Source organism: Melanotaenia boesemani, chromosome 24 (genome assembly GCF_017639745.1).
Source record: "Melanotaenia boesemani isolate fMelBoe1 chromosome 24, fMelBoe1.pri, whole genome shotgun sequence".
NCBI classification, from domain to species: Eukaryota; Metazoa; Chordata; class Actinopteri; order Atheriniformes; family Melanotaeniidae; genus Melanotaenia; species Melanotaenia boesemani.
The window spans coordinates 20636561-20660603 of NC_055705.1; the positions used below are offsets into that span (position 1 = coordinate 20636561).

Consider the following 24043-nt stretch of genomic DNA (forward strand, 5'->3'; position numbering starts at 1 on the left):
GGGCTACTCAATAAAAACTGCGGCTGCGATCCGTCAGTGCATTTATCATCCTATTACGGCGACAAACCCGGCTCCCAATACATGAAAGGTAAAATGAATTACCAACGTTAAGCCGTCAATAAAGTCATTTCTGTAAATGGTGTCTCCGAGGGCCCCCGCTATTATTCAACAAGCTTTATCAGCACCTTGGAAATTACGTACGCGGCTTGTAGCGCGGCCTCTGCTTCACTTTGATTAAGGGCCCTGCCAGGGACCGGTGACAGCGCTTTTGACTCGGGTTTTATTCAGTCCCGCTCCCTGTGATGAACACCGGGCAGTTCGGGCGGAATGAAGACTAATTAAAAGCTATAAATTATCTTTTGCAGCCTCCTCTCAAGCAGCCTCTCTTTGCGGCGCCAGATAAGAACAGACTGAGAGCTCATTTACCCACAATGGCGCTGCGGCTAAACAGCATATTGATACTGTCCTAATTGGAATTTAATTAAGTAGCCATGACTTCCCGCTCCGGCCTGTGGGATAAAGATTTCACTGCGGCAGAGTTAACCATCAACACGTCCCCACTTTCATACTGTCCCTAAAATGATTATTAATATTATTATTATTTCAAATCGCCAATTAGAGCTTGATGACAATTTTATTCAAAGTGAATTTTTACAAATCTTTATTGTCAAAGCACAACCTCATAGGCCTTATTGAAGATGAATACACCCTTTCCCCACATGTATTTCCCATATTTGCTATGCTAAAGATGTCCTTTTTTATGTTTAGATCAAACATTTCGTTAAACACGGGCACTTTATCTGACAGTAAAACAAGAAAACAATAGATGTGGTACTGAATATACCAGACCACACCAAGATTTAGCATGGTTAACTAATTCAGTAGCATTTTGATATGGATATTTTCCATTTATAAATAAATTCGAAGTCTCTTTTGCTCCTCTACAGTAGCAGAATTTAATGACAATATGAGCTGATTTGGGGGCCTCGTGGTGCCAAAGATGAGGTTGGTTTGCGTAAACTAGAATTAATATATATAATATAATATATAATATAAAATAATACATTAAAGCTTTTTTATGGTTGCAGATGTTAGGCTAAAAAAAAGGGGGGGGGGGGTTAAAACAATAGAAAAAATAAACAACTGTAATCTATATTCTTTCTTTGTTACGTTTATAACTGCTCGCCCCGCATTTGTTTTTGTTTTTCAGTGTACGTGTGTACGCACGTGCTCTTCTGCATTATTGATCCAGCTGTGCGGGCTCCGAGCGCGCGCATGCTTGCTTGCTCCAGCGAGCAAGTAAATTTTGATTGGACGTCGTCAATTGTGACAGGGACGAGCAGCCGTCCGATTGGTCCCTTGCACGTGTGTACGCGCACACGTGCTTCCGGTTGGGTGTAGGAGAAAGGGAAAAACAGAGACCGGGAGGGGAGGCGGGGGGGATAACGGTTTTAGGAGAGTTTGGGAAGAGGGACTACAGAGATATTATGCTGCACCGGGGAGAGGCAGGGCGCTGTTGGCTATGCCAGGTTTCGGAAGACAATTAGGAAACATGTCGCGACTGTAAGCGATATTAAAGATCAACACCGCTATTTGTTCTGGCGATAAAGATTATTTCCTGTTTGTTTTTTATTTTTGGGTGGTTTTCTTTTTTTTTTTTTTTTCATGAAGCCCGTCTAAATTGGATATCGAAGAGGGCGGGAGAGTCTGAGCAACAAGTGGAATTTGCCGTGGAGATTTTCTTCCTATCACCAGCTATGGAAGAGCACAAGGAGCCCAGCAGCAGCCGGGACTCGACCGAGGACGACAGCATGTCCCTGTCGCCGAACCTCCCATCCCCTGCCATTATCTTACCCCACCAAGTCGCCCAGCAGGCCCACAGAACCACGAACTTTTTTATAGACAACATCCTCCGGCCGGACTTCGGCTGCAGAAAGGAGTCTAGCTGCCGCGACCGGAGCCAGACGCCGGGCAGAGAGAACGTGAACCCGCTGGGAGCGAGGCCGACGCTCACCGGCAGCCTCTGCCTGGACTCCAACTGCAGCAGCGACAGCACCTCGTCGTCGCCTTCCTCGTCGTCTTCCACGTCCTCGTCGCCGTCGTCCAAGCAGAATTCGTCGAAACAAGGCGAAGCAGCGAGCAACGGGACTGGCAGATACGCGGACAGCCCCTCGTCGATTATGGTTATTAGCGGCAACAACGGAGCGTCTCCTCCGATAACGAAGGAGAGCCAGCCGCTCCTGTGGCCCGCTTGGGTTTACTGTACGCGGTACTCGGACCGACCCTCATCTGGTAAGACGCTAGTAGTCCCCGAATTACCCAGAGCTTGGGTTTAACATCTGCTTTTCCATGTTTAAAAACTTATTTGTGGATTCAGACACATTAAAAGAAAAAAAGGTGGATGTTTAGCAGAACAGCAGAAATGGGGTTTGACAAACATAATTAAAACCAAATGTGTTTTACTATATTTAACATTCCTTAATAAGAAAGCTTTTTACTCAAAGAATTAAACAAGAATATGGTAAACAATAGAATCACATAACATCCCCGTCACTCCTCTAAAATAATATAATTATGGGTTTAATATATAATAATGTTTATCTTAAATTAAAGAATAAAACTAATAATTGAAAACGCAATTCAGTTTCTGTTGCATATGTTTAAACTATTATTTAACACAATTACCTAATTATCATAAGTGGTTTTGTGTATATTTGGTAAGATGCTTAAACACTAGTTATGTAAAAATGATTACATAAATAGTTTGAAGTAAAAACAACACAGCTGACATTGTAAACACAACCACCAACAATGTCAGTCATTCACTAAATATTTCGCATTGATAAATGATCAATAGTTTCATTTTTCTTCCACCATTTAGACGCCACACAAAATATATTTCAAATTCTACGTTTCTAAATTGTGTTCTGGTTTCATTTCACCTTTATTATACGACAGGCTAAAGAAAAACAAGCTTGAGTTTTTTTGGCTGTTCTTTTATTCTTTAAATGGTGTTTTTTGTGACCATGTTTTGTGTTCTTGGTATATTGTTTATATTTGGGTGATTAAACCTAAAACAAAAGTTTGGTCATTAGTGTAAATATATGAAAAGTGGAGAGAATTCCCGCTGATGATTGTTGGAGTGTTTCTTTGTGTTTAAAGCTATAAAACTGCGGTTTTAATGGATTTGTATTCGTTATTGTGTGTTGAAGAGAAAGTCGTGGCCTCTCCGCTTCTTTATTGGTTACACGTAGTTTTCTGGGCCTGGAAGTAGGTTCTAGCATTCAGCAGCGTTAATGTTGAGGTGTCCTGGACACAATGTAGACCAACTGAATCACTCTCACCCCAAATGAAGCATCATTAAGCTCATTAAATGCACTTTCTAAATAAGTGATTTCTGATTCCGGTCCACGATGAACCCAGCTTTTAGATGTTTGCCAGCTTCAACACTCAAAGTAATGGCTCCTTGTACAAAAGTTGACAAGTTGCAGGATCCATTTAATTTTGAATCAGGTGTGCTGGAGCAGGAAGGCACCTTAAAAACCTGCAGGACAGCGTTTCTGAGCCGCGTGACCTCCTTTAGATCTATGCTACTTCAGCTGTAGCCTGTTTAGATGGTTAGGCATAAGCCTGGTAAGAATTTGGGGAGAGCTATGATGAGGGAGACCTGTCAAATGTGCAACTCTAAGGCAACGTAATTAACTGAACCATTTTGCAACGTGGTGACGTAGCAAATCAGCGTAATGCGTTGTTGTTGTTGTTATTATTATTATTATTATTATTATTGCTTGTGTTGTGTAGCTGCTATTGAATGCAGACGCGTGCTCCTCTCTGATTGGCCGATTTCTCTCCCGCATTGGAGAAAGTCGTTAGCGCACACCTGCTGCTAATTAATAATCATGCGTTATGGTCTAATAAACTCCGCCAGACATTAACCGCTGAAGCATTTATTTTGTGACTTATAACGCGGCCATGTTATATATTATATCTAGTTATATGTTTTATGTAGCTTGTGAATAGCTGCAATAAAAGTATTTGTCTCAGTTTCGGTTTTCAGCTCTGCTGCTGGTGTAAAGGAGGAAGGAGTAGAGGCCGTTTTCATGTTGGTTTTAAGTAGTTTAGATTTTTGGAAGAGGCTTCTGAGTAGATGATAACCAAATCATTCATACCTAGTCAGTTTGCTGACCTACATTTGAGCATACAGGGCAGATAATTAAGCGCCATCATCAGTCATCACTGAGACGCTGAGTCGATACGAGCTGGAGATCAACCCCCGCGCGCATCCTGTGTAACTCTGTGTCCTTGCTCCAGCCTTAGAATAAATATTTTATTTCCATTGTTGTTTCCACGCCAGGCCCAAGGACACGGAAACTGAAAAAGAAGAAGAGCAGCAAGGAGGACAAGCGGCCCAGGACAGCGTTCACGGCCGAGCAGCTGCAGAGACTCAAAACCGAGTTTCAGGCGAACCGGTACATAACGGAGCAGCGGAGACAGTCTCTGGCCCAGGAACTCAACCTGAACGAGTCCCAGATTAAAATCTGGTTCCAGAATAAGCGGGCTAAAATTAAGAAAGCCACCGGCTACAAGAACGGCCTGGCCCTGCAGCTCATGGCTCAAGGACTTTACAACCACTCAACGACCACCGTGCAGGAGGAGAAGGAGGAGAGCGAGTAAAGGAGGCCCGGACACTTTCCCCACGGGGCCGCCGTCTGACTCTTTTGGAAATAAAAGAAGGGGGAAAAAAAGAACTGGAAGTTGGGAAAGGCTATTTAAAAACACAGATTTCTGTTTATGGTAACAGTATATGGACATAATTATATAAATGGACGATCGTTATTAAAGTTTATATAGCCACAGTTATCATGTTGTATACAGTATATTTGATTTCAGGATCATCTCTCATCCGGTTATTTCCAGTCTGTTTTTAGGATGTCTGGCTCTATAGGTTCTCGTGCTCCTCTGTCTCCTCCTCCCTTTATGTTTGCGCCATATTTTCCTTCAACAAATCAGACTCAAAACAAGCCAAAGATTTTAATATGTTCACATGTAGTATGAAATAAAAAGAAAAAAGGATAACGGACTAAATTATTCTTTCTTTTTCCATCCGTTCACAAGGATGAGGGCGGATTATAAACATTTGGAAATAAAATATCACATTATTATTTATGGTTTTAACATCCATGTGAACGTCTAAGAGCACAATTAATAGGAGCCTTTACAATTGTTCAGTTGATAGTTCATATAGGCTATAGGTTATAACGTGTTTATGGTTTTGATATTTAAGAGAAGTCTCCCTCAGTTCTTGTTTCACGGACTCTTGTTTCTCCTTTTGAATAACATTTCACCTATTAAACTATTCTGGTCACCTGTAAGTGTGCCCATCTCTGCTCTGCTTTACTCAGATTAGCTTCTTTAACCTTCAGACAAATCATATTTTCATGATGTGAGGAAGGGTCTGTGTGCCGCACAGAGGCCCTGCCATCAAACCCAGAAAGGAGGACTGGTTTGGACCCTGGCCCTGGGTGACCTCGGGCTGAGGTTGGACAGAGTCCAGCTGTGAACTCTGTGACACGGCGTGTGTTTGGGTTCTGGGATAAAGCGAACCTTTATTTTTACTTGTCAGGCAGTACGAGTTTAATAATGATGCCCATTCTTCTGTTTTTTGGCTGTTTTAATAATAATAATAATAATAATTTACATAATTATCACATCAATAATCTTAATTCGCTTTATTTCAGTTACATTATTCAGTATTTCCACCATTAAAAATACCCCAAATCCTCCAAAAATCCCCCTTAAAGCTACAAAATGAAGGACTTGAGGTCAAAACATTCCTAAACTACAGTCAAATATATAACAATATATATAAACAAAGCCAGAAGATGGGAGGTCTCACTTTGAGCTCATTTTTAACTGAATGTGAACTTAACACGGGACGTCTTGAAATCAGGATGTAGAGAATTCAACTTCTCTGCACGTGCGCTGCTTTTATTATTTATTTTTATTTCTCCCGTTTGTTTGCCGCTCAGCTGATTTCAGGTCATTTTTTAAATTTAATTAGGCGCTAACGAGCCCACAGAAGTCCACAGCGGAAGAGTTCACGGCCTCGTGTGTTTCAGGCCTTTTAAATAAATTATTTCAGGCGTTGCGTTTACGTTCAGCTTTTCTTCTCGGAGAGTTAATAAGCACAGTGTACAGCGTGTTGGTTAATAATTGATTTCAGTAACGAAAAGGGACTCGCTGACAGTTCATAGACGGGCTATTCCGCAAGATTTAAAATGTAATTATCAATTAATCCCAGAAGTGATCAATACTTATTTATTGTTAGCTTCTATTTATAGATGATTTAATGTAAACGTACCAATTAGTGAGAATTTAAATGAATTGCAAGTAAAAGGTGAAGTTAAAAATAAAGAAGAGGATTTTGCTGTTAATACAGATGATCTTTATCATATTAAGTTCATTTGATGAATCAGAAAACAGTAGCAATATATATTAAAGCGTAATGCTTCCCTGCAGCCACGAAAACCTCCAGGGGTCATTTAAAGGGGTTTCCAAGGGACCTACGGTGATATTAAGTCTAATTTAAAGTCACTGTTCTTATAATATATGAATGAATATTCATAAGAGTTGATTGGACTTTATTTTAGGTTTTACGTGACTAAAACTGAAATACACATTAGATTAATCTGTTAAAGTCTGATCGTTTAAATGAAGGTTCTTGTCTTCAGGAATTAAATAAGTTGTGGTGGAAATGTAAGAAAAAAACACGCTAATGTGAATCTAAATGCAGAGTCTTTGGCCATCTGGCCTGCATGTGTGATCAGAGGTGAGGAGGCTGTCTGCCTCTTCACGGTCAGCTAAGCCTGTAGCTGTAATATTATCATGATAGTTTCATTCCCTGCTGTGAATGCGGAAGAGGCTCTTATGACAGTGTATTTAAAATTCATATAATTATGAAACAGCGAGAGGATTTTTCTCTGCTCCCCACATTCTCATCTCCCTCCCACCTTGTCATTGAGGAAGCCGAGGGTTTATCTGTAAAACAAAGAAAAGCCAGGGATCGTTTGCATAGTTAGCATAGTCTGCCTCGCAGGCACAATATGGATTTAATTTATATGCAAATTAAAGCAATAAAAGGAGAATACACACTGGAAATCTCTGCTGTTTAAAAGAGGAAGAGTTGGATTCAGAGCAGGTAGCAGGCAGCCTCGAAATGAGCCTCTACTGAGAACATCAGTGTTATATAACGTGCAGCAAAAAGCAGTGGCATGAAAGTGTAAAATCCAAAGAGTTTGAGGGAGAATTATTAAAGAAAATATCACAATGCACCAAAATGCTTCAGCAAAAAGATCAATAAGTCTGGCACATCTTTTAAGATATACACACACACACACTGTAATCTCCACTTTTCCATCGTGTTTTCCACATCAAAAAGTCACAACAGTGTTTCTTTGCTTTAATATTTAATAAGTGTTGCAAACTTTAGTAGCACCGTAGATGAATTTAGTTGAACTTATGTCAAAGTTCAAGTTACATTTGCCTTTTGATAAAAGAAGTAAACAAGTTTAATTGAAGTCCAATAAAATGCAGCCTGATTAAATCTAACAGAATCCAATTGGAAACAATTAATTCTAATGATAATTTAATTAAAAACAGTCCAGTTCAATCCAATTAAATACTGCTTAATCTAATTCATTCTAATGAATATATTACAGTACAATTTATTATAATTGCATTTATAGAATACTAAACACTTGTCTTGCTAAGGAAATCAATTGATGACATCTAATGCAATGAGACTTATTATTATAAGATTTGACATATTTTAAACTTACATTGTCTTATGATTCATTTAAAACATTTATTATATAGTCACAGAATTAGTCATCTTAAAAGCTCAAATATTTATTTTTAACAAATTCATTAAAAAAAAAGTAGTCTGATCAATACATTTTCCAAAAGGTAAAATTTTAATTCAGTACTTTAATGATAGCAAAATTGTTTTTACTATTATTTTATATAAATATCAACTGAAATTGAATTTCTAAACACATACTAAGGTTATTATATTAGTTGCGAATATGTCACATTGGAAAACTACATCAGGTTCAATTTTGGTTTTGTTGTTTTGATTCAGTAATTCAGCAATAAGAACCAGACAGTGACGTCCACGAACTGGGGTCCTTGTGAGAAAGCCGGCAAACCACTTTTCAAATAAAAGTGGGGTGACCCTGGTAGTCTGCAGTTTAAGTGTTGTTTCATCAGTGTGGTTCATGCTTTTTGGAAAATACCCATTTACACAGAAGTATGAAAGCTATGAGCTGCAGAGACGGAGATAAACACACAATGAATCGCTCCCATGCAGAAACGCACAGGCATGCACAACAAGGCAGGAAAAGTCAGGGCTTAAACACAAACACACACACACAGACTAAGCCATTTAAAAAGCTTCTTAGATCACGACCCTGTGGCAGCGGTGGTGCTAAGTATAAGTTCAGAGTGATTCCTTCCCAGCTGCAAGTACAAGAGTGGAAGGAAACAAAGACAGATGTCTTTCATGTCTCCTCTATTTCAACCTTTCCTTTTAAAATTACTGCTAATACTAAGCTAATATTTGGTTTCACTTTTTAAACAACATGCATAATATATATATATATATATATATATATATATATATATATATATATATATATATATATATATTTAAGAGGGAGAGAATATTTACTTTTTGCAGCTTATACGACACCATATTTTGAATCTGTTTAGTGTGTCAGTGCACTTTTTCACCCATGTGGAAACATCTAAGGAATCTAGCAAAATCCCACAGAAATGTCAGCATTAAAAAAAAAAAATATCTTCAAATGTCTTGGTATACTCAGTAAAAACATTAGGAAAAAAGCACAGCTATGATATTCTAGATACTGTAAGTCTTGGCTGACACAAAGGCTTTCATTTACACTACAAGGGAAAAAGGAAACATATTTTTGTTTGTTTGTTTGTTTAATTTGTGCATTTTAACTTCAGCACTTTATTAAATTAAACATTATCCCAGACATCCATCTTAGTATTTAAATCTTTAAATATTTTAAATGATTTGTTATCCATTTTTAAGTGTGATTTGAAGACAAGTAGCTACTCAAAACTACATGAATCCAACTAGCATCTTTAGCTAAATGTTAGCTTCTGGAAGCTACACAAACTTTAAGCTAGGTAGTTAGCAGTAGCTTGAGCAGGTGGGATTTTAGTTCTTATCATTTGTAAGTTTGACTAAAATTCAATTTTAACAAACTAAAGACAACATATGAGTTTATCTTTTCTTGGTACCACATGTTTCTACACTGAACTAAAAATTAACTAAAAGAAAATACAAGTAAATTTAGTTTTAGCTTTAGCTAAAGCTCATTGTGGCTCATAAAAGTAGTCTTTAAGTATGTCTTGTAACCTTTTTTAGCCAATAGATCTCATTGACCTAAATAACTTAGATTTTCCATTACAAAGAAATTATTAATCTTTTACAACATATTAATTTAATTGTAGTGTGTCAGACAGAAAGAAGCAGAACAAAAACAACAGCTAAGACCTGTAAAGGAGGCTACAATGTGAATTAAAATGAAAGAGAAACATGTTAATGTAGGGAAGTTTCACTCGTCATTGTGTTCAAATTTAAATGGTTTGTATGTGAACTGTTGGTGGGGGGGGGGGGGGGGGGGGGGGTCAGTGGCATCTATAGTGTGTGCAAGTGAGATCAGCCTTTATATGATGGCTGCTGGCTTTCTAAGAAACTGTAAAAATAAATTTTAAACTGGCCTGACCCTCATTTTATCTGAGTTTTCTTTAGCTGCAGGAGTACACCGATCAGCTCTAACCGTGGAGGGAAAATTTACTCTTGGCTTATTGTGGCCTGTCAACGGGACCGCGCTATCTCAGACCCACACACACATCTACAGACAAAGGTGGCTTTGAGAGGCAACCTCCCACAATGCAGCTGAGCACCCAGGGGTCTCTCTGCTCCAACAGCCGTGATCTCACCGCGCTAAATCCAGATTACATGGGGGATATACACAGCGCCACTTGTTTACTCTGCTCGTAGGGGGGTGATTTGAGCAGGTCGGGTGTGGCGAGGACGGGTGGCATCAGGCGACAACAACCCACTGTATGTAAGCTGAACTAAAGTCATGGCAAAGTTTAGGTCTTTTATTCATTTATTTATTTATTAATGAGGAGCTACTTTAAAAAATACACTGATCTTAGTTGTAAAATCTATTAATGTGAAGATGTTGCTTCACATAATTAAAAAGCAAGTTTAAAAAAATGCAGGTAATATTGTTCTTCAGAATATAAAATCCACACAAAGGCTGGTGTCTGTTTCTCCAAAAACAGTGTTGCAATGAGAGTTTTGAATTGAGTTTATTTTACTCTGTACTTTAAAATAAAGATATTTCTGTGTTTAAAACCCAGCGCCCTCCTATTTAATGTACAGAGATAAAAAAGAGATTTTTTTGTCCCTTGCTCCTCTGAACAATTTTCCAGCTCTGCAGAATTTCAAAGATTTGGTGCAAAAAGAGGCAATTTGCCCAAATTTAAGGCTAATTTTATTAAAAGATGCCATTGTTTTAACAATTGCATTTCAATTAAGGCTGTTGGTGAGTTTTCTCTAACCTGCTCTGTCATGCAAAATCACTACTAAAAATAAATAGTTTCTTTTACCAAAGGAGGGTAAAAAAGTACATTTTAAGACTTCCTTCTCCCCAAAAATACTATATATAACACAGTGTCTTTTTCATTTAGCCTGGAACAAAAGAAAAAGTTTATATACAGATATGTGTGGGCTGTGTGATGACACTTTTATCCTCATGGTTTCCGACAGAAGTATGTACACACACACAGTTTTATACATAAACACAATGAGAACAAAGGCAGGGGCACCTGGGATTTCATTGTATGGGTGGTCACACACACCTCTGTCTCTTCTTCATGCCTTACACATGTGGAAGCACTTTACCTCCTTAATGCCTCTCTCACTCAGTCTGTGTGTGTGAACCACTTCACTCTGAGAAAACTAAAAGCTGTGAGAACCGGATGGTTATCGATAAAATGCTGCCACGTCCAGAGGCTTCAGACGAGTTAAAGCAATGCATCGTATTATTTTGGAGATTGGCATGTTGGTCTGTATCCACTATAACCCATCAAGTTTAAAATAATCCTGTTTATTTTGTTTAAAACAATTGGCATGATTTCTGTCTGTTTGGCTACCCTCTCACTCTCCTCTCCAACTTCAAAAGCCGACTCTCTTGTGGATTTTCTGCCTTTCCTCCTTCTCCAGTCCGTCTTTCAATACAGCGGCCCAGAGGTGGCGAGAGGTGATCCAGGGAAGCGATTAGTCATATTCAATTTACATACGGCTGTCACACAGCTCCTCCAGGCTGAGCGCTGATGTCATCTGTGCATGGGGCCCTCTGTAGCCACCCGGTGCATGGGAAGACTCCTTTCGGTCATGGGGGGCAGAGAACCTTCCCCCGATGGGAACATCACTGCTGTTTTAGTTGTATGATGAATGTGGGGCGCCACTTTTTGTGTGTGCATGTAAGTGGTGAAATTTGTGCTTGTGCAATACGTTTCCTTCTTGAATAGCAGAAGGGAGAAAGTTTGGATTTTCTTTTTTTTTTTTTTTTTTTTTTGTAACTGAATAAAAACTACTTAAAACAAAAAATTTAGTATTCAGACTTTTCTGGTGTTAAAAATCGTATGAATTTTATTTTTTCATCTGACAGATTATTTTCGTGATGTTTTCAGATAAGGGTATTTCACTAACAGCAGGAACTTTGTTGCCTATATAGGTTAATTAATTATAAGATGCAAATACTATGATGAGACTTTTCTGATTTCAAATAATACTTATTAATAGTTAAATAAATTCCTAGTAATAAGAAAAATGAACAAATTTTTGCTCTTGTTCCTCTAGTCGTAACATGAAAAACTCAACTGGTTATAAATAATCTTGGCTGCGATGGACTGGTGATCTGTCCAGGGTGCCCTACCTGATGCCAGGAGGTGGGACTTCAGCTCAGGGGTGTTCAGCTTAGGTCCTCCTTTGGATGTTTAGGTCCCTTTTAAGTCCACCCTTTTGAATTTTTCCTGCTGCAACATCTGAATCAAATCGATGGGTCAACATGTTTGGGCAGAACTTGATAACATGCTGTTAAGGAGAGCCATTCAATTTAAATCAGGTGTGTTGGATCAAGAAAACATCCAAAACCTGCAGGACAGTGGCCCCGAGGACTGACTCTGGACATCCCTGCACAAGCTCCTAAGCCAGTTATCTCAAGTCTTTTTACTTGATATATATATATATATATAGTAGGTTAGTTAAACTTATATTAGTTAAGTTAAAATGTGTTGCATTTTCAGTCATAGGATGATAATAAAGCCATGAGGTCCTAATGCTAACTGTTGCTGTGTTTTAATAGTTACACCATTAATCATTACCAGAGGAAGCTAATGCTAGCTAGGAATCTTTCTTTTAGGTACATTTAGAAGTGTCTTTATATTTGCTTGAGCTGCCAAGGTGGCAATGATCCAGCAAATGATAAAAAAAAAACACGAACAGAAAGTTATGTTAGCAAATTCGTTTAACAATAGCCTGTTAGCTGCCTCTCTCAACACGTAGCTTCCATCGACGCACAGAAGCAAGTTTTCCATCACATAAAATGTATTTGGTTAAATAACTTTTGAAGGCAGCTTATGGGAGGTCCACTCACATTCATTAAAAAAAATACATCAGGAATGAAAATGTTAAAAGTGTGTAGGAGATGTACGCTAGTAAAAAGGAGAGCTACCAAGCTAGCTAACTTGTTAGATTTGTTTTAGATTTTGTTTTAGTCATGTTATATCAGTATAATTACTCTCAAAAGTTCTGTGTTTTATATTTTCCCAATCCAAACTGAAATACATTTAATTTGGTTAGATTTAGATTCAAACTGAAATTATTCAAGTTCACCAACCTCATTTGACATTCCCAATTCCAACTGCTTACTAGAATTTGGGCTGCATCTGTTACTTGATGTTGTTCGACTTGTAACGGATAGAAATGAAAGAACAGAATAATTTTGCTATAAATACAAATAATGCGTGTTATAACTGCAATGGCCATTATTAAGAGCAGCATCTGCATCAAGGGCGATTCTCATAATGCTGGCTATCCCAAAACCATTATCCTATTCACAGCTGCAGTTCATTTTATGTCTGAACTGTTTAAATAGACAGAAGTCTTAAATCACAAACAGCGTAGATAGTCTATAAACTTATTAAAAATGGAAAAAAAGGTTGTACATTTTTATCACCGCTCTGGCTTTCTATGTCAGAAATGTGCCTCAGTACAGGGTTAGGAAAATTTGAACAACAGAAAAATATTATTGCAGCAAATCCAGCTTTCCTTACAGGAATATCAACTCAGTGCGGACATTAGAGACTTTCTTCCTCCTGTTGCATTTGAAGGTCTCTCTCCGAATACACCATGAAACCTAAATTTGGGAAGAATTTGAGAATATACAACCCATAATAGCTCTACATAAAATAAATGAAATGAAATTATGTATGAATAACAAATCAAGCGTGTATGGATTCTCAGTTATGACATTGGTCTTTAAATAAAGTAAACACATAGTTCGATGGCGGCACTTATAGAAGTCCACAAGGGGTCAAGAGCCGGCAGTCCATTTTAAAGTCAGCTGCTCAGATAAAACCATGGAGGTTGTGTAGTTTATAGTGAACAGCCATTGGCAGGCATCCAAAAGAGGAAGCCTAAGTTATTTATGAAGCCTCACTTGACAAAAGACAGCATAGCTTCCCATATTTAACAAGGCTGGCTGTTTCGCCACTGACAATGAATGGAATTTGACACCAAGTATTGTGTTCAACAAGTAGAATCTGAATTCAGTAATCAACATTATTTTCTTTTAACACACAAGACATTTTTAGGTACATACACAGAGAGAGAGAGAGAGAGAGACACACACACACGTACAGAGGCCATCAGTTCAGGTTACAGACCGACTCATCTCTGAATCTGGGCCGCAGAATGCGAGACCGTGAATAACTGTTTTAACACACAGCCAGCAGAATGTGTGGTCTACGCTGAACAATCTCAACCATAACCGACTGTCCATCCACTTGTGTGCGCGTGCATGTGCGTGTTTGGGGTACATGTGTTTAATCTTCATCATTCTGTTCTGACGTTTGCAGGATTGTGTTTGTTGTGATTACTGTTAAATAAAAATTTGCTTATACATTCTGCTGTAATTTCATCTTTAAATGTTGAATTTTACACATGAATTAAGTCAGGGAGAACAAATGTTCATGTATTCTGAGTTTAAACTTTTAAAGCTTGAATTTGAATAGATGGCCAAACTGGTCCAAAATAGCCATTTTGGAGACGTCGCCTAAACTGTTTGTGCTAAAATGTTTCTAATTTTGTTCTGCTTCATTTTATTAGAGTTGAACCTTGTAGAGAAAGTGTTCAAAACTTGCATTCTGGCTTGATAAAGGTTTAGAGATACAGCTGCATTCTGTTTATTTTATGTTTTTTAGGCAAGCCTGAAATTTTTTTAAACTTTGCTATGTGCCGTTTTCATTTATTCTTCACCAGTAACACACACACGCACACACACACACACACATATATATATATATATTTATTAATAAGTCTCAAGTGCTCCCTTTACTATGACTACAACTTTAGCTAGTTTAGCTTAAAAAATATAAGTCATATCACAATATATCACCAGGATTGATAAATTCAAATGACCTGTTGATGTGAACTTTGACCAAGAGATTACTGGCTTCAATTTAGACACACACACACACACACACACACACACACACAAAAACTGTTCTGTTAGTGTTTTTCTGGTCAAAGGACAATTTCTGAATGTCTATTTGCAATTTGGAAGTTGTGTCCCCTCTACTTTTTGCTAACAGGTGTAAAGCTGAGCACCTGCATGCTGGCTGTGACGAATCAGAGAGGGTGAAAGTTCAAACATGCAATGTGGAAGACATGTTCCAGTGTCAAGACGTTACGCAACACAAAAACCCAAAGAGCAGGAAAATAAAGCAGAAGCTATGATCAGAATGTGATCTAATTTTCTTTTCTTTTCACCTTTGCCTGTCTCTGTATTAAAGTCAGTATATCAGAAATCATCAGGAGCAGCTCTGAGGCAAAAACAAACATCACAAGGAGAATAAGAATGAAAAAAGGGGAAAGAAGAGAAGAGCATAGGGGAGATGAAGCTCTGCATTTTCCGTCAAAGTGCAGAGACGAGCTGCAGATGTTTGTCGACAGAGGATGAGCCATTTCTAACAGCTGGTTGGGGATCAGATTTGTGTCAGTATGCAGACGACCTCCTGCAGCGATATAATGTTTTAGAAACCACACACAAAGTGACTTATTGGTAAAGAACAGTATGATTTTAACAAGTCAAAGGGTTTTCTTTTTGTCCCAGATTGGAGCCAAAATCATGCTGATTTGAACTTTAGAAACACCCAATAAAATATGCTTTTAAAAACTTTTATGCTTTAAAAATTTCCATTAAAAATCTGGAGAAGGCCTGCGGTTATCGTTAGTTAATTACTATATACTTTTTACACCCAACTCTACTGCTTTGTGATAACCGCGCAATAAAAGCAAAAAATTTAAATGTCAACTTTTTGAACGATGCCAGCCAATGTTGGTCGAAGATGGGAATTTATAGATTGTATATCCGTGTGCATGTGTTTTTCCCACGCAACCACAAAAATTCATAACTACAGACTTCATGTATATGTGTCCCTGTTCCTTCAGTCTGTATTTAAGCAGAACTTTTCTTATAGGCTCCTTCTTCGTTTATTTCAAATGGACACAGTCCACCACACTAAGATATCTGACACCGAGTTTGTAGGGGAGCTTGTGGGCACTGTCAGGTCAAATGCAGTCAAGTTCATTTGCAGTGATTTACTGCTGCAGCTGATTTAAAGTTACAGTGTATCTTTGAGAAAAAAATTGGTTGAATTATCAAAAACTATGTTTTTCTAATTGTTTAATTTAACTATTAAATTTAATTATTATTAATTTAATTGTATCTGTTTCCATAACACGTCCAGAAAAGTACTATATAGAGAGAGACCAAAAAAAAAAAGTCACTTATTCTGGATACTGTAAAGTCTTCACAGAAGGAAAAAAGGAATAAACACTGATTTGGTTTTTTCCAGTGAAACAGGCAAGAATTAAAGTTCTTTGAAGTGATTGAGAAGTTTCTTGTTTTTCTATGAATGAATAATATATTCTAACCACATGAATTAATTTTATTGCTTCATATTGTAGGATAGTGGGTGGTGTTTGAGATGGTTGCATTTTCTATCTCGACTACTGGATGTCAATAACTTATGTGTTGTTACTTTAAAAAAGACCTTTGTAATGTTTTGTGGGTTGATGGCATACTGACATTTATTCTGTGCATTCCTGGGGTCTCAGCAGAAATCGCTAAGAAATCGTACTTCATCTGTTTTTTGTTTTTGTTGTTTGTTTTGTGTTTGTTTTTGGGGTTTTTTTTTTTTTCTGGGACTGTGAATCATTCTACAACAGCATTTCACTTTATGGCACTTCATCACACACCTATAACTGGATATCAAGAAGCCTGCCATTTTAAACACACACCATGGCTGATTCAGCAAAATCTAAGAAGACATTAGGGGAAAAGAGGAAAGGAACAGAGTAAAAGATGGCACAAGAATCAACATCAGACTTACTTTAAAGCCTGTTTATGTACATAAAACAGAACGTCTGTTTCAAACGTTGTCCTACATCGCTGTCCTCATACTTCCATGTCCCTTTTAATGTTGCCATGGTCAAGCCAATTCCTCCACTAGTGGGTTGTGCTGAGTTCAGAGTTCACTCTGAGCTACCATCACATGATCATTTTTTAGATTAGACATCATTTTCAGACACCAGTGATGCAATGCTATAAAGTTGTTTCCATCCAAAACGCTCTAAACACTCGCATACCCTTTCTTCAGAAGCTTGTGCAATTTGTTGAATCTTCCACTCTTTTTTCTTAATGTTCCTCCTCTTTTCTTGTTTGTTTCTTTCGCTGGTCACATGCCAGCTATTCTGCTCAGCACTGCCCCCACGAGTTTTGGTGGTATTACTCCATTTTCTGCATCAAGATACAGATAGCTAAGCTCAGTGAAAACTAACTAAACTACGTGAGTAACTGATGCAGGAGATGGAAAACAATCCATCTGTCTGTGTTTCTGTCTTCTGATTCAAACGTAAAATAGGTCTTAAATCACTCAGAGTAGAGATAGGATGCAAGATGAATGCTGAATTAGCCATGGTTAGGGGGTGACTCAGTGAAAAAAACCTGCTAAGTAGTGTGGCTTTGGAGTTTAAACTATTAAACCAAACCAATTAGCTTTAATTCTTAAATCTCACCATATACTTACTACTAAGAATGGGAATGTTTATATTGTTTTTAATGCCTAAACTAATCTTACTTGTTTCTAATATCTAAAATCTTTCCATAATGTTTAAAGCTTAACCCCATTACGTGGTTTTCAATGCCTAAACCTCACCATGTCTAAAGCTTAACCACATTATGTTGTTTTCAGTCCCTAAACATTACCATATAGTTTTAATACCAAAGCCTCACCATGTTGTTTTCAAGGCCTAAAATTTACCATAATGTTTAAAATCTAACTACATCATTTCAAATTTCTAAACCTTATAATAATATTTTAATGACAAAGTCTTTCCACGTTGTTTTTAATTCCTACACCAAACTTATTTCTGATTACTAAACCTTACCATGATCTTTTAATGCTAATCCATGATGCAAGATGGATGCCAAATCAGCCATCATTAGGGGTGACTCAGCGAATAAATCCAGGGTTCAGTATTAAGTGAAGTAATTTAAAATATTTTTTCCAGTTGGGAGAAGTTAGTATATGCAAAACTGGAAGCATTACATATCATCTGGCCTGGGACCATCTCTAGATCCCCCAAATTAAAATAGAAAATGCTTTTGCTATCCCACTGCCACTAAGACACACTTTCATCAAATGTAATAAATTACATGGTTGATTGTTTGGTTTTCAGCTTTTGAAGATGGGTAGAAAAATAAAGATGCATATTTTTGTTCAGGTGTAAAAAAAATTACAGGGATAAATCGTAACTTTACTCCGTATAGCTAAGCAAGGTCCAGAGCTATGGTATTGTGCATGCTGGATCGTTAGCTGGGTTTTTGGCATTATTTGATATTCGTGTTTAAAATATGTAATAAGAAGAGTTTAACCAAAAAGGTAAAAACTGAAAAATACTTTGCCATAGGGGGAAAACACTGGCCATTTGGAGGAATGACTTTTCCTAGAAACAAAACAAAATATCTCTCCATTTTTCTTGTGTGGATGTCCACTGCAGTTGTTTATTGTGTGTGTTAAAACAATAAATACCACAAAGTGCTACATTCAAGGTCACGTTTTAAGTTTATGATGTTTTTCTGCAAAGATATTTCCTTGGTTTGAGTTTTGTTTGAAGACAGATGTGAAAAACCACAGTTTTCATTATGGTTTTAAATCAAGCCACATTGCGTCGTGCTTGGATTTTCACTGACTCCTGACCGAGTTAAAAAACAGATCTATTGTGCTATTTTATGATGGGCATGCTAGACACTTTATTTGTTGTTGTTTTTGTTTTTTTACCTCCTCATATTTTTAAATTTAATTTTCAGTTTAAAAAAGTACCAGAACAAACACTTAGCATTGTCTTTTCACATGCACACACAGTAACAGTGCAACAACACACAGTCTATCCCATTTTCTCTCTAATCAATGAACTGATATCTATGCAAGCCCCTTAAACACTCAATGGGAGAGCGAGGTGATTGTTTTTCTATTAAGTAATATTACTGCTACACATACAGCCACAGGTCGATGCAGAGCTCATTATGGCTGCGGGCTGGTAATAATTAACTGCTAATGTGTGTAGAAACAGGCCCCTGATGGGCTGAGGGTAAAGCAGTGCGCCCCCTGAGGAGCTCACTTCAACTGTTTATTTGGCTCACTTGCTTCACAAAGAAACCAAAGTAGGCCCCGCAGACTTTAAATGGGATTAAACAGATGAATTAAGCAAGAATAGAAGCAAAGGCTGTGGTGAGTTTTGCTGTCTATATGCTCAATTGAGATGGACGTGGCATTGAAATTTATAGGAAAAATGTGTATAATTTTTATTTTAATAATTTCAGAAACAAGATATATTTAAGGTATTTGTATGGATTGTAATAAATAAGTAATAATAAGTTTAATTAAATATCGGTTAGTTAGAGACCAGTTTTAACCCATTATTGTGAACAAATACTGAGCTGCCAATCACATAAGTCATTCCAAAAGGTTACACTTCTTTTGTACTAAGATCAATACAAAGTCTGTAAATATAAATTTTATATATCAGTATTAAAGCCAATCATGCCACCAACATATTTATCATTAATGCAATAATGAGAAAACAGGAAAAATATTTAAATTCAGTACTTAGTTTATTAGTTTCATAAAAGCAAGTTAATGGTATTTGAATGGACATCTATTGGAGCTTTAGGACCAGCACTTAGTGGAGGTTATGATGTGGAGGTACAGCTGTCTTCTTGTCGGTGCTAACTAATATATATGTGTGTGTATGTATGCATGTTTAAATATATGTGTGTGTTTCTGTGTCTATGTATGTTGTGTGTGTGTGTTTGTATATATATATATATATATATATATATATATATATGAGGGGAGCACCTAGTGTGGATATTTTTAAAAACAGACTCAAGACCCACCTTTTTAGTTTAGCATGTTAATCATTACTTTTATTATTACTATTGTATTTATTCATTTATTTATTCTTAACACACAGGCTGTATTCAGCTTCTATTTATTTATCATTTATGTATTTGTTTTATAATTTTGTATTTTCTTATTTCATGGGTTCTCTTATTTTATGGGTCTTAGTAATATTACTTTTATACCCAAGGTTGGTTTATAGATTGTTTTAGATTTGGTTTTACAGTGTTTTATCTCAGTGTTTCCCCAAACCACTAGACCCCAGAATTTATGACAGCGTTTCCTTGGTCCTTTTAACTTGCTTTTACCCTCTGTGATGTGTGTGTGTTTGATGGGAAGGGGTGGGGGGTGGGCTTGCTGCTCTTGGGTTGGGGTTCTGGGGGATTTTTATGTATGAAAGGTGCTATATAAATAAAGTTTGATTTGTTTTTTTTTTTTTTTTTTTTTAATCTGTGGTTTTATCTTTTTATCTTGGACCCCAAGTCTGTAATAAAGATTGGATTGGATTCCTGGCTCTTAAAGGGACTGCACTTTAAAGGTGCCATTTGTAAAATATGACAAATCACTGGGTGTCGTATTTGACCAGACAAATGACTGAGGCAAACCATACCCTGCAGCTTAACATGAGTAGATAAAATAACTTAAATCATGAACTCAGATGGTATGAGTTGTTGGGTGTGTTATTCAGAGGAACAAAAGCTGAAAATGTATTCAAACATCATTGTTTTGAAAACAAAGAGTTTATAAGCAAGAAATATGATACAAGATAAAATATGATCCAAATACACTTTTGGAAGGTTACACTGTTGTTAGCTTAGCATTTCTGTTGTTTGACTTAGTGGCTTGTCAAATTCATAACAGTTTTTAACAAAGCATTTGATGCTTAGTCACTTATTGTGCGTTCCAGTTGTCTGTGGAGATCGTTTTTCTAAAAACTGTTTTGCCATAATTGACTAAGTGACCTTGTTTCTCCCAGAACGTAGATATTCAACGTTCCAGAGAATCCTAAGATTCCAAATTTAAAGATGGCTGCACCCAGTACCACCTGTAGTCCATTGCTGTCTTCATTAAATGTTTTTTCTAACATGTTTTGTGTCAACTTAGTGTCTTGTGGAAACAAAAGGACTCAGTTGCTGATCTCAATAATTGTGTTGTCATGGTGGGATTGTTTGAGAAATGTCATAAGAATATGTAGGATGCTGCAAATTTGCTAAATTGGTTGGTGTTTTCATGGTGCATGTTTTTACTATTGGTTTGTGATTTTCTGGATTTTGACACCATATTTATATTTGCTAACAAAATTGGCTACCCCTGTTGGATCATAGACTTTTAAGATGGCACGAATAAGCAAGACAAATTTTCACTTTAAATGGACAACTGACATTCAGTTTCCCCACAAATGAATGGATGTTAAAACTTTGAAGAAAATGCGACAATTCCAGTGCCTAGCAAAAAAAAAATCTACCAAACCTTTGAGCAAAGTTGTGCTGAAAATGCTCTCTTACACTGCCCCTAGCTAATTTAACCCAGTAAATAAAATACGTACCCTTTCCTAAAGTTTATACTGTCTGCGGTTTATGTACTAGATGTACAGCTAGTTCTGTTTCTGTTCAGTGGCCAAAATAACAAGGTTGGAAGAAGGGGAGTGTAGGTACTTTCTGCCAAAAATGGAAAAAAAACTATTTATACATTAAATGCAAGCGCTGCTCATTTTGAACTATAAATTATCAATAAGCATTCACACAGATTTTATTAACATTAAGGGTGTACAATGTGCAGAGTGTAGACTCCAGTCTACAGCTTGAAGGGTGAAAACTCAGGATGAATTCATTAAGACTTCTACTAATCAACTGTTTATGTAATCCAAGCTTTAAAATGATAACAAAAAAAAAAAAAAAAAATGTGTGAGTTATTAGTGTGTGAGTAAGTTTAAGCAAGATGAAAGTACGTTTGTCCATATTTACGTGGACTAAGTAGTAGAAGCATAAATAAAATGAGAAGCAGTTGGTGAAAAACAACAAAAGTTGATTCCCTCTTAGGAAGTCTGGGAAGCCAGATGTTCATAAGCCTCACGCTCACTGGAGTGCACGTTTCAGTACCAGCGTGCCTTATTGAGTGTGTGCATGTTTAAGAGTAAGAGAGGCGTTTCCTGATGTCCTAGCCAGATGTTGCTGATCCCTGCCACTCCACAGAGGCTGGGAGTTTACAGCACATCAGAAAAGACAACTGGGACAAGCAAAGTCAGACCCACTGGACAAATTTAGCTCCCCATTAAAGGGAGATTGCTTCTTTGATTTTGTAAGTGGGTGGTGCTTGATTTAAACAAACATTAAGAAAGTCAGAGGTTCTCAGAGAAATTTGGTAGCAAGAACAATGAGTATCACTGACCTTCTTGTTTATGTACACATTTAAAGAAAGTAATACAAGATGATGCAATAACGATTTTATTTATTTTATTTTAGAAAGTTAAAAAAACAACCAGACATTCACTGACATCACATATCATTATGCTGTTTTGGATCCAGGCCCATAACTGGGAATAAAATTAAAAATTAAGCCATTAAAACAAAATATTTAGACAATAAATCTCTGGAACAGCCATTTAAAACTTAATGGTCATTGTTGTTAACTTTTGTCTGATGGTTATTGATGTCTTTGTTTATCTGCTAGTTGTTAATGTCTGTGCATCAACAGACATTTAGCTTTATTGTTTTATGTTGTCATGTGTTTCTAACCTCTTGGCCAGGTCACCCTTGTGATCAGGATCTCTTTCACAAGGGCCACTTGTGAAAAAGATCGTCTGTACTGGCTAGCATGCAAACCATACTGAGACCTACATTTAACAGAGAAACAAACATCTTGCCATATTTCTTAAAACTGGTCTGGCAAATAACAGGACCTGAACGGGTTTCATCTGATTAAATAAAGGTCATAATAAAAGGTTGCTATGAAAAGTATATGGAGACTGGATACATTTTAGATCAACAGGTTGCCAACATTTAAATATTTGGTTTTTGTTTGTCCATTCACTGATTATGAAGAGTAAATTCAGATTAGCTTGATTTTACCCTCCCCATGTCTCAGCAAAATGTAAAATAGTCACATAAAACAATAATTCTGCATTTTTTTTTTTTTTCGTTGTCCAGCATGCAATTGAAGTAATGCCTTTGGAGGGTTTTTGTCTTTTGATATGTTTTTAAATTTATTCCATGACTTTCAAATGCTAAATTTAACCACATAGTATTTAATGTCTAAACCAAACCAGATTATTTTAAATACCTGATCCCACCATAATCTTTTAAAGCCTAAACCTAATCGCGTTGTTCTTAGCACCTAAACCAAAGAAATTAGACAAGATAGACACGACTGCCATTGCTCTTGATTTTCGTGCACACTGGCAGTCCTGATGGAAGCAACTTTAGACCATCAGTCTTAAAGGGTTAATGCCTAAACCTCACCATATAGTTCTAATACCAAAGCCTAACCGTATTGTTTCAATTTCTTAACCAAAAACCATCTAAAATCACTCCAACCAAATTGAATGAAAGACCATATATATATATATATATACACACACACACACGCACACACTTGTCAGGTCCACCAATAATATGTAAATTCAGCATAAAATCAATTTAAAATGAAAAATAATACTTAGGTGTCAAGAGGAGCCTTAAATCTATAAAGTTCCTTTTGGTGCAAGGACAAATGTAGACGTGTCCACCTGTTACAGCTGATGATTGCTTACTGTGTAACATAGCTGTGCGGCTCTAGTTTTCTGTGTGGTTAAAAAAAAACAAAAAAAAAAAAAACTTCCATTTTCTATTCTCGTGAATGAATTGAAAACAAATTTCTGAATGAATGTGTTAAAATATGAGCATGACAACAATGCAATCATATCCATTCACCAAAGGAAAAGACGATTATCAAAAGTTTGCTCTAACTGGGATAAGGATAATAAATTAAAAGCAAACCAAAGGCAATCTACAAAACTGTTGAATGAATCTGTATTAAAATCAAATAATGAAGATTTAAGTACTAATTAGATATAATTAACAATAATTTCAACCTTAATTGCAATTGACTGAAAAATTAGACCAATGAGAAAATTAAATCCACTTTTCACTACCACTGATTTTACTTTGAGCACTCTACCCACATACAACTGGAACGATGCCCATCACACAGC

The 24043-nt window shown here is 36.9% G+C and overlaps 1 protein-coding gene across 2 annotated transcripts; it reads left to right on the forward strand.

Moving 5' to 3' along the window:
• Positions 1-1443: 1443 nt before the first annotated feature.
• LOC121635399 (homeobox protein engrailed-1-B-like) lies at positions 1444-5528 on the forward strand. Of its 2 annotated transcripts, none has more exons than XM_041978518.1 (2): positions 1444-2292; positions 4343-5528. In XM_041978518.1, exons 1-2 carry the CDS (start codon positions 1758-1760, stop codon positions 4672-4674), a joined length of 867 nt encoding a protein of 288 aa, XP_041834452.1. In that variant the 5' UTR covers positions 1444-1757; the 3' UTR covers positions 4675-5528. The 2 variants fall into 2 exon arrangements, with proteins under 2 accessions (XP_041834452.1, XP_041834453.1); XM_041978519.1 differs by having other exon boundaries at positions 4355-5528.
• The last annotated feature ends 18515 nt before the right edge of the window (positions 5529-24043 follow it).